Raw genomic sequence first — 12548 nt, 5'->3', positions numbered from 1 at the left:
ACATTATAAAAACACGCACTTACAGCAAGTGCTCCTATTGAACAATGCAAATACGCCACAGGATGTTAAGTGGGCTCTTTACAGTGTAAAATACCTATTCAGAGTGTCTTGTTTTCTCCTCTCTGATCCTTTTTAATAGGGTCAATACGACAAGGCCTGCGAGTATTATGAGAAAGCTTATAAGATCGCCAAGAACTTAAAGGATCTGCCTCTGCTGCAAAAAGCACAGGTGTACCTCGGCTCTGCCAAAGCCCACAATATGATGACAGCATTTAGCAGTCACATCGAGGCAACTGGACATGTCAACACAGAGAAGCTGCTGGCATGGAAGGAGAGTCGAAATGACATGTTCAACGATCCAAGCGCAGTCTGTAAGTCATTGGTCACGAAACACATTAGTGCTGCTCTCTTCTTAATGGGTAGATGTTTTTTTTCTTCCTCTTGCATTTTGTGTTAGATATTATGATGATACTGTTACAGAAAAAAGAGACTAAAATGACACATTGAAAGAGGCATTCTCAGCATATCAAAGAAGCCCTTGAGACAAAGAAAGCGCACAATATGGGCGTCTTTTATTAGATACAGCCTTTGGTTATATTCAAGACTTTTCATTCAGGCTTACAGAAACCACAATTAAAAAAAAAAAAATATATATATATATATATATATATATATATATATATATATATATATATATATATATATACAGTGTATATTTATGAAGAATCCATGGGCAGAATGATAACATTTTGAAATGCTTGTAATTAACTCCCAGTCAGATGGTAGTGAACCTTGTCTTTGTAAAAAAAAAAAAAAAATGTCCTTTGCAACTCCTATATATATTCTCTTCATAACAATTGCTATAACTGTGAAACATATTTATTATAAGACTAAATGCACATTGCCTATGGATAAAATGGTAATATTATATACACTCTGAGTAGTTATTGAATACACTTTTAACATGTATTGAAACCCACCTACAAAACATATGGAAACAAATATATATATATATATATATATATATATATATATATATATATATATATATATATATATATATATTTAAATAATGTTTAGTTTAACAGTAACATCACTGATGTCGTCCACCTATTTACTTATCTCCCTTCTGATTTGTGTCATGTCCTTTTGAATGTGCCCTCAACTGGAAATCTTTCAATACAAATCACGTTAATTTCCTTAGATTGTCTGCCTTAGATTGATCAACAATCCAATATTTAACAAACCCACAATTTTCCAGGGTATGAGACATGCACATGATTCACATCATCAGAGAGCAATGTCAAGGTGCTTTAGTTAAACTTGTAGGCAGCAGTCAGCGCTATTTCGTCTGCTGCTGTTCAGCGGTGCATAGGTGCTATAGCCTTGTCCTTTTTCAAACACAATAGCAGAGTATCAAGTTATTAGAACTGGCATCTGTATGAAATATTTCTGCCTATCTGAAAATCAAGAGTTAAGATGTACTTTATCTAAAGCAATATTCAGCAGAGTTTCTGCCCCTGAATCAATGAGTAGTCCTTGCTAATGACTTGTAGCCTACAAATTCTTAGGACTCTCAGGTGGCTTTCACCAACCAGTTTTTGCAGAATGATGAAAAGCCTGAGATAAAATAAACTGACAGTTGCTACTCATTGCAAGCAGCAAGCTGTACCCCAGCAGCTGAGACCCTCGGAGCCCTATTTTTTTTAGTTCTTTTTTTTTTTTTTTTTTTTTTTTCATTTTTTCATTTTTTAAGGAGGCACTAACTACAGTCAGCAGTGATTTGCAAACACAAGACAAACTGCCAGCTGGTGACCAATGGGGGGGTGTCATAGGAGGGAAACTGGGTTATTCAGCAATTGTTGTCTAATTAGAGGCCATTCCCACCTATTTTATTTCAGGCCATTAAGCAGAAAACACTTTTCATCCTTCTCTCGCTTTTGCACATGACATTATACTCCAATCAATACACTCCTACTGGCTGCCCCAGTGCTTTCAAATTCATACATTACAGTTCAAGAATGTAGTAATTGAATTTGGGGAGCAAACAAAGCCAGTTTTTTGTTGTTTCTTTACTCTAACCTTTCATTATACACATACCACAGATTATGGAGGAAACAGGACAGGGACACATTTGTCATATTCTTGTGTATAATACAGTCAGGAAAATAGTTATTAGTAAAATACGATTCTTTTACATTTTGCAGAAACAATTTCCGAATCTTAATGGGTACTTAGAAGTCTCATGCAATAAAAAGGGTTTGTCATTTATTGCATTGATGTGAAGTAAGACATTAATCTAAAAAAAGAGTGCTATTTGAGTAACTCTCAATGTGTGGGTTTTCAAACACTGGCTGGAGGATTTTCTGGGAAAGAATTTCCCTGTGTAGTTTCAGTTTTAAGCTCCAGTCTTGCACTTTAGAGATACATCTCAATCTATTGCCAAGAGGACATGAACCTGTCCAGTTTAAAAGACTTAATCTTGGCAAAAGCAAACAATGGGTCCCTGTATTCTTTTAAGCTGTTTTTGTGTTTACATGTATGTATGTTTGTGTGAGAGAGAGATGATGAGATAGAAAGAGAGAGTATAAAGTTTATGCAAGAAAATGTATGATGCCAAATTGTGTTTGTGGTCTATTAGCAGCATCAGCGACACAGCAATGACTTTTGCATAATTTTAGTGAGGAACATGCTTTTGTATTTAACGATTTCTATGTAAAACAAGCCGTCCTTTGAATGCAATGATCCGTTTACTTAGTTATTTTTGGTATTGCTCAATAAATATTAAACATGAATCAAGTCACTTATAAAATATGATTTTGCACTTCTAGCATCTGTTCTAAAAATATTTTGATTGATTAAAGAAACAGTCTAAAACTGAACCATACATTTAATACATCTTGCATATTTTGGATAACTTTTCTAATGTTTTAAAATTGGTTTTTAAATAGTAAATAAGTAATTAAATTATTATAATTAATCTAGGTTTTATTTATGGCATCTAGGGTTAAAATAAATACTGAGAGTGGGAAATGTTTTAGATATTCCTATAAATGATGTGCCATATGAGAAATCTATTATCACTGTATACATTTATCAAAGCCTCTGATTTCTCAGACAATATTGTGTAACATTATTCCAAAAGAGTGCAACTATTCTTCACAAATGAAGTCATAAGCAGCAAGTTTTTGTTATTAGACAGGTGTCACCAGACTTTAAAAAAACATAAGAACTGTAAGAGATGGATTTTTTTTTTTCTGACTCAGCACTGATTTAATAATTAATCAACAGTGGCAGTATTAAGTTAGCTATTAATCAGTATAAAATGGACCATAATTATTACGTTTCTGTGTGGCATGTGGTGCTGTGATCGCACAGTGTGCTGTGGCAATCAGTACTTGCTTTTGAATGTTTGTACTGAGCTGTGAAGCCTTTACTCTGAGGTCTGTTGTTATTTCGTTTTATCATCTCTAGTATCCATATGGCTTTCTGTAAAGCTTTGAAAGTATGCAAGTCCATAATCTATTTTGTTTCTTAATAGATTAAATATTGCCACTACCCATACTGCAGTAGCCTGGATTGAGCTGGTCCCAAATCCCCACCCTGCTATTGACAGCTTAAGCCTGGTGTTCCCAGGGGACAGTACACACAAATCCAAATCTCGTCCAGGCCAGGGTGGGTACAAGTCAGCTGAGCAATCCTTAGTTCATCCCACACTAGCAACCCCTTGTGACTTCTCTGCCTGCAGGTTCAGGTTGTTAGCAGTCTGCATGAAATCCTCTGATTGATGTAGCAGGGCTGTGGGCATTGTGGGCATGCAGTGTGGAAAATAGCAAATGGCTTTGACAGTGTGCATGTCAGAGAATGTTCTTCATCACATTGCATCCTAAAGAGGCACAGAGTTGAAGCTGTCCAGTTACTGGCGATTCCAAATTGGAAAAAATAAATTGAAATCTATATTTTAAAATAAAAACATTTTGTTTAATATTTATTATTTGCTTATTATTTACCATGTATATACAGTCACTTTAAATGAAATGCAGAAGTGTTGTAATAATAAATTAAGTTAATATACTTAATTTCAGTTATTCTGCCTTCCCAAATGTTTAATTGAAAGTTTTGAAACAAAAGATCAGAGAAGAGAAAATCATCAGCTCATGCCACTGACCTAAAGTCCTGCACTGGTATAAAAACCTTTAGTTTCTTGGGTTTTGTTTTCAGGGAGGCATTCAGACACTTACTTGTGTTTTTCTTGTGTCATGCAGTTCAGCAAAAACTGTTTTTACTTTTTTAACACAAACGGTCATCTTTTCTATCCCTTTAATAATGGACAGTTATCCTAGCAAGACAGCACTTTCTATTATAGTATATAGTGCCCTAGTTCTTCCTTTACTTATGTATGACATTGAAATATGAAAGCAGGTACTGTAGTTGCATCTCACAAATGTCTCACTGAGGAAGTGTTTCATTTCTTGCTCTGGTACGTTTCAGGCCGTGTTTTTGTTTTTAGTGTCATAGCTCTACATGATGCACAGTCAGACAGCAGCTGGAAAAATGAATTTGCTTCCTGTTTCATATTGCACTGTATTGGTTTGCCAGCACAGTAAAATGATCTATTTATTATCCAAGTGTAGTAATTAGTTCTGCAAGTTTATTGCTGTCACAGTACCCATAACAGCTGAAAAAAGGAAGAAATGTTAAGGGTCATATAGACCAAGGAGAGAGATTTTATTAATGAACCTCATTTTGCAGTCATCAATTAAGACGCTGACTGAGTTTTATAATTTTCATTTCAAATGAATATGTTTGTAAATTCTGGTATGACCCCACTGTGTCAACAGCAATACCTATCACAAGAATTTTGAACTTGATTCATGTCTCTCTTTTGAAAAAAAAACAAAAAAACTATCTTAACATTTTCTACCACTAGGTTAGAATCAGCTGAGTGATTTCTCAGATCAAACTTTGCTAATAAACTTGGCTTTGCATTCCAGGGAATTATGTTGCTATAACAGGGTTTCATTTAATCCTGATGCAAAAAAAGGTTTTACTGTCATCTTAGTTTTCTCCATGATAATAGACAGTACCATCAAAACCACCCACTCTCTTAATTTGCATACATTCAAACTAGTTCATAAAATAATTTGACAACGTTAAATATAATTTACTAGCACCTTAAATACCACATACCAAACTACTGGTAACCTGTCAGTAGGACAGGTAAAATTTTGTTTTACTCTAATTTGGTTTCTTTGATGTGGTGTATAAATCTGAATGTACATTTACATTATTGTTGTGTTACATGCATTATTGTGAAAACTGTTATTTTTACAGTAGACACAATATTGACATGCTTAGTTATTTGTTACCAAATTTATTTTCTCTCTTTAACAGGTGCAGATCTTTCATATAACTTATTTGACTTTCCCACAACCTCTTCTCTTAAGTAGAAAACTGAATTTTAGCCATTGCCTTTGCACAAACTTTCCAAAAAACAATTCTATTAAGGCAAACTGAGATCAACATTTCAATCTATTCAAGATCTTCATTATACTTCATAAGATCGGGACAATTCACTTTGCATACTGACTTTTATTGGTTTTGTGACACCTGGCAGTAATTTTCGGTCTACTTTGCGATGCCAGAATAATGTAATTGTCATGTTATTTACCGTGATGGTACTTTTATGAAGCAGAAAACACGCTGTCACACTGAGATATAATGGTGCATTATGGAAATATTGTATTTATTTATGAATAACCCCTATAGTTATTTTACTTAGTAGCTCTAATAAAAGATGTGGCTGAGCTGCTTGTTACTAAAGTTTTGCTTGTTACATCTTAGTGTCATCTGCAAAGGTCATGTAGTGCTTTTTGTTTAACTTGTAAAAGCACTTTGAGATACCTCAGTGTGAAAAGCACTGTAGTAAATTGTATTATTATTATTATTATTATTATTATTATTATTATTATTATTATTATTATTATTATTTCTTACCAAGATTGTTTGGAGTGGGAACTTTGTACTAGAATTCAGTTAACACTAGAATTTTGATTAGTTTTTGCAGGTGTGTTATCAAAATTATTAGTGCACACTAAAGAAGTGGACTTGGATTTTCGGCTCAACTGAGACAAAACTGTAATATATTTCCCCCTAAAGGTTGGCCAGTTTGAAAGCAATCATTATATGATTTAGAATCTTGGATGCCAGAATAAAATGAGCATTGTAGTACTGTCAATGATTTACTGGTGCTCATTTGTATTCTGCCAGGGCAATCTATACATATACAATTAGTATGTTTACATTATTATTTATTATATTATTACATGGGAAGATAAGTTTGGTGCCGTTAATGAGATTCACTTGATGTAAATGCTAAATGAAAACAAATACATTCATGATTGTGAAGAATAACTTACTTGGACTAAAATCTGCAGGTGTGAATCCAATCAAAGCAAAATGGCAACGTTGAATTCCAAATTGTATCTTCATAAACGAATTAGGTATGAAAAGGCTCTTTCTCTGATTAGCTTGACTCTTGAATTCCAAAACACGCCACACCAGAACCTTAAGCCCGTCAGTTGTGAAAGCAATATTCTATAAAATATTGCACAGTATTAAATATAATATCTATTCCAATAGAGTTGCCAGTCTATTCTTAAACATATTTGTACATTGAAATAAAGTTTTCGTAGCTGAACCATCGACTCATAGTTAAAAATGTAAAATTAAATAGTGTAATGCCCTGTTTAAAATGAAATGCACTGGCACTTACATGTGCATATCTGTAAATACATGTACAAAACTAAGATATGTCTAACTTAATTGACAACAGATGAATATATCAAATGTCATTTCTGTATAAGATAGATATTTTGAAATTCTGGTTTTGTCTGTTTTTTTGTCTTTGGTCAAAGAATACTTCTGACAACGCAGTTCTTGATTGGACAGTAAGCTTCCTGTCATGAGATCCTAATAGTCCATTGTCTGGATATCAAAAAAATTATCAAAATAATATATATTTGTACATTTTAAGTATCAAACGTCATAATATGAAATTGAAACAATGTAATGTTTTATCCTTGTATTATGGACAGATTTGCATTTACTGTAAACATGCTACCAGATAATACAGTGCTTTCTACACAGTATTGCTTAATAAATACGTTATTGTTACAGTTTCTTCCGTTGCTAGTCCTACTGCTCCCATGCTAATTACAAATGCAATTCTGTAAATGTGCCAAGGCAAATATTTAGCTAATTATTAATTTTTAATAGTGTTTCACACCCGGCCCTTTTCCTAAGGTCCAGCAGATGCTATTAAATTTCACCCCATAGATACACAGTTATGACATGTAATAACTACTTGAATATAAAAGAGATTAATAATTTAGAGGGAGCTAACAAATTAGGGCCATCATTAAAAAAAACTAGGCTTCAAACCATTTCGCATAAAACTCAGTCCAAGGTAATGCTCAGCTCTCATGATAAAGAATTACTGCATTAATTCTGCAAAGTGAACTTATTGCTCCTATTCGTTTCAGGGATCCCTGGAGCATTAAAAGACAGGAAGAATGAAATGATAACTGCATTTTTCAGACACGATGGCTCTTATATTTCCATCTCAGCATCACAGTCTCCCTCTCTCTTTCCAAAATAGGATCAGAAATGCTTTTTTGTTGCTTTTTTTGTCAGCATTACAATTACTGACATTACTAATATGAATACAGCATTGTTTACAGTTTCTATTGCCTTAAGAGCATAAAGAGCACATACCAAGGAAGGTACTGGTGTGTATAAAAAGAAGGTCCCATGAAAGACATAAACACCCAAACAGACCTTACTGCTTTCACCTTTGTGTTTACAAGTCAGTGGATTTGATCTTTTTTGCAGTCATAACAATTTATACCTGGTGAAAATTATTGCAACAATAATAGACGAGAAAATAATATCCATATTAAACAGGAAAAAATCATACCTTACAAATACGTCCTTAGAGAAAGTCAAAGATTTGCATGCTGTGTTTTGCAATGTGTTTGTCCCTGATTATTACTAAGCCTTGTCGTTTTCTGCATTTATTTTCCTTGTCACTACTTCCCTTTAAATCTTTATCAGCTTTTCTTATGACAAATCTGCATTCCTAATTTTTCCAAACAAGTTCTATTTAATTCTCAGTTGAGAACTATGCACAATGAAGAACGCACAGCTCATTTAAGACTTTAATGTATAAATAATCAACTCTGTACGATCATTAATATACATGTTATATATATTAGGAAGCAAATCAGCTCAATAAACATTTAAGGAGACATTACATGATCAAAATTATCAAAAGTAGCACCCTAATTATACTATCCTGGGGCTAGGCCAAATCAATACTTTGACCTCACGAGAATAGCATAGTACAAATCTGTACCCTATTGCAGTGTAATATATTGTAAGAAGACACTTTCTACTACTTATAAATCAAAACGCGAAGGTTAATTTTGTAATGATACGCGGGTGGGTCAACATTTTTATTTAGTTTAGTATTTTTAGTGGCCTTACTGAATCTATTATCAGATAGAGCATATACATTAACGTGATGTTTGAAATGGCAGAGGATTTCCAATAATTATATTTGTTCTACTCTCTAATGAACAAAATGCATGGAAGCTGTTTCAAAAACTGAAAAAGTACAAGGATGTGTATTGGTATTTAGGAAATTCAAAATAATTTTAAATTGCACCAATGAACATTTCATTTTTTTTTCTTCATATAAGCTGTTGGTCAAAATTATGGAGCCAGTTTTGATCATGTTTTGTGGTTCAGTGCTTGTTCTAGACATTTCTGATGATTTCTGTAAAAGATCAAAGGTGTTCCAGCTACAACTCTCCTGACTGTACCTGCTTCAGCAAGACATCTCTTTTCTGTTTCCTTGGATATGGATAAGTTTCATGTGGAAATTAAGTCAACAATGAAAGAAAATCCACTCATGAAATTACAAGCAGATGCATGCCTTAATTTAATCATGTTAAATCATGAGGACCATAATGGTTGTCCAGAATGTTAGTTATTTAGTTTTAAAAACAATAATGAATTTATTGAACGATTCATACTCTGTAGTGTCTGAACAAAAATATATTTTTTGTTGATTTGTGTCTGTCATCCACATTCTGCTGTCAGGTATGTACACTTATTGAAAAACAGAAGCAAGGTGATTTGTTGGTTGGGAACAGATTAGCCTTATACTTTTGAACAATTTGTCTTCTTTTCATTTGTTCCTTTTTCTGCCTCCGACACTTTGTTTGCAAAGGAGTTGCATAGACACAAATATTATTTGTTTCTATGGCGGATAATATTATCAAAGGCATGTGCTTTAAACTAACAGACAATAGCAAGCACTTGCATAGTACAAAAATTCCATAGTATACAGTAACAAAAATGCACCATTATGCAAATCATGAAGTAAAAGTTAAGCAAAATATGTTTTAAGAGACAGCAACTACAGCTAAGCAGGTATAGTGAATACATATTGAGCATGTAAAAGAATCGGTAGTTAATTTGAAAGTTCAATGGTTAAGTAATGATTGCAATGCCTCTACAGCAATACAGCCGACTCCTTATAATGCATATCAGATAATTGCATACTCTGTTTAATTGCATAGCAAAAAGCTGGCCCAATTGTAAAATGCATTGTATTAGTGTAAACATGATTCGGTTTAATGCATATAGTTATAATGCATAATTCGGATTAGTGCATAAAGTTACGTGGTCCCATTCACAATGTCACAGTGCATTTCACACCTGATAATTGCATAGTGCTGTCCACTGCAGGAAAGTTCAGATTTATATCAAATACTTTTTTTCATACTTAGAGAAGAATCTATAGAACATTTACCAGCTAAACACTTTATTTTAATTGACCATAGAGTACTTTGAATAATTTTCATTATAACTCATTATTAACCTATACTTTCTTCCAGTGAAGATGTGAGCTAGTGAAACTTGCTAGTACATTTGTGGACAAATGGCTAGATAGATATGACAAAGAGTTAAATTTAATCAATTTAGTGAAAATAATGTTTATTTTGTGAAAGTCGTCTAAGCTATTTTTGGTAGCATGTATTTTCTTCTGTGTTGCCAAGAAGCGGCATTTACTTTGAAAGAGTACAATTATTCTGTACTATTTCCCAGGTTGATTTATTGAGTTGTTGCTTTACATACTGTGAAATACTTTCCTACTGATTTCTGTCTTTGTTTGTGCTTCTGGTACCATAAACAAAAGTTACTGATTCATAATTTTAGCCTTTTCTGTCAACTAATAGCCAAATCCCACTGTGCACTGTATTGGTGATGAATCTGATTTAGACTCATATGCGCATATGTGCATAGGCTATATTGTCTTTGCATTATATTTTAATAACTAGCTCCGGTTTAATGCATAATCTGGTTAAGTGCATAATGTCATGGTGGTCCCAAGACTATGCAATTATCTGGAGTCAACTGTAGATTCTACTTAAAACACCATCATCAGTTTCATTTTGTCTGGCGATATATCTGAAAGATGCAGAGAAGGGAAAGAAATCCTAAGAAGGCTTCCTTTTGTGATTTCAAAGCTTGTAACATAAAGGTGAGTTTAGTTCCTGCTGTGAAAACACTGCTTTGCTTGTCCTGTATTGAAGGAGGAACGCACCTTGCAGTTTGAAACTCGGTCTGTATTAAAGAAAGTGTTCATTCAAAAAACAGAAGCATAGCTTTAGGCATCTGTACATAATCATCTGACTTAGCGTGGTGTTCTGTTGTTTTGCATTTTGTTTTATTTTTCAAGGTAGAGAGATCAGTGGAGGTTATATGCTGGCAGTTATTTCATGACAGAGTCTCTCTTTTAAACAAGATTCAAAGTGGAGGTGCACCAGGTGCATTCTCGTATATTTTAGCCTCCCTTTTTGGGACCACCCTCTGCTAGGATGAAACATTAGATTCCCCTATGGTTTTCCATTCATGCTGAGGCTGTGCTGAATAAATACTGATAATTTTAGGAAGCCTGCTCATGTCAGCCCTGTTGGGCTCTGTAAATGAGACAAGAATTGAATAAAGGTTTTGTGCAAATTTAGTGGAATTATGCAATAATATAACTTCTGTACTGCTTTTCTAGAGAATATCAGCCTGCTTTAACTGACTAATATGGGAGTTTTAGATTTTGCGCAGTATATATTTTGTCTAGACTGTGTGTATTATACCTGTAACATAGTACAGTATTTAACAAAACTGCCTGGTGCTACTAAATGTTTACTACGAAGAAACACAAAAATACCAACAAAATTTCACTAAGTGGTTTTGTGTGAAGTGCATGGTAAGTCTTTATTTTTGCAGTTGCAGCATGTGGCAGCATTTGAACACTAAAGTGAAAAGCAATTTGTTCAGGGAAGGCCTAATTCAAAGACCCTGAATAGTAGGACCTCTTTTTAAAGTATAACTTGAAATTAATGCTTGTAGCTTTCACCCCTCCTCTAGTAACAAAAAACACATATGCTGTCTAAATGCAATTGTGTTTATCAATTGTGTTTATTTGAAATCTACGGTTAAGTTTGTATGTTCTATAAATACATAGGGAGAAAATACTAGTGCAGCAAGCCCTACAGGGCTACACTTATTGTCAGACCTGGTTCTCCCGCTATAAAGGGAATGTATCTTGTAAACTTGTGGGGGAAGATCTTTGGAAACAGATCTCTACAGATTTTATGTCAGCTTTCAGAGACAACAAAGGGACTTGTAGAGGTAGCCCCAGGATATTACTGTCTTGTTTGAACAGAATATGCACAGTACATACTAGTTCTTTGCTTCATCAATGGGTCTTGAAGCACTGCTTTCTCAGGGAAAAAGAAATCAAGATGAAGTCAATGTGTTTCATATTATTACTTTATTACATTTTGATCCCACAAAGATGCAGAATCAAGAAGTGCCCAATGCAGCACAGGCCGGTTTGTGTTGAGTTTTAAATGCTTTTTCTAAATGTGATGTTATTTAAAAAAGTTATATTTTTAACAATGATACCATAAACACATTTTTAAAATCATCAGGAATATGTAAATCAGTTTATGTGCACATGACATAAAGAGACGTCTATGGTGTGCTGCTTTCCTGTACGGTATAATACACACACATACACACACAGTGTTGGGATAGTTACTGATAGAAACGTAATATATTAGTCATTATTAATTTCTTTAAAAAAAAGTAATACTAATGTTACATATTAGTTCATTTAAAATGTAGCGTGTTATATTAGTCGTTATATTACCCGCTACATTCCTTCCTTTTGCCCTGTGATACAATGTGACTAATCTCCATAGTCTGATAGTGCGTTTTTTAAATGTATGCCAAACAAATAAACTGTAACTTAAGGCCGTGGGTTACCTTTGTTCTCGTGCCAGCAGCATAGACAACTGTGAATGAATCTGGCTGGACAATATTACCTTACTGCCACTCAAGTTCATCGGCGACTTCATAAAGGCTCAGCAATAATAGAAAACAAAGTAATCAGCCAGTTTAATACGAATAAAGTG

General features: G+C 33.8%; 1 protein-coding gene across 1 annotated transcript in view; it reads left to right on the top strand.

Annotated features, from left to right (window-relative positions):
- The window catches only part of ttc29 (tetratricopeptide repeat domain 29), a 132039-nt gene that overhangs the window by 107220 nt on the left and 12271 nt on the right, over positions 1 to 12548 (top strand). The window contains exon 11 of the mRNA XM_066718443.1: positions 140 to 371. Coding sequence (XP_066574540.1) covers positions 140 to 371 — 232 coding nt within the window. The remainder of the gene's footprint in view (positions 1 to 139; positions 372 to 12548) is intronic.

This window comes from Amia ocellicauda, chromosome 12, assembly GCF_036373705.1.
Source record: "Amia ocellicauda isolate fAmiCal2 chromosome 12, fAmiCal2.hap1, whole genome shotgun sequence".
Taxonomy (NCBI): domain Eukaryota; kingdom Metazoa; phylum Chordata; class Actinopteri; order Amiiformes; family Amiidae; genus Amia; species Amia ocellicauda.
Note: the sequence above shows the minus strand (reverse complement) of the source record. Positions and strands in the feature narration are given on the sequence as shown.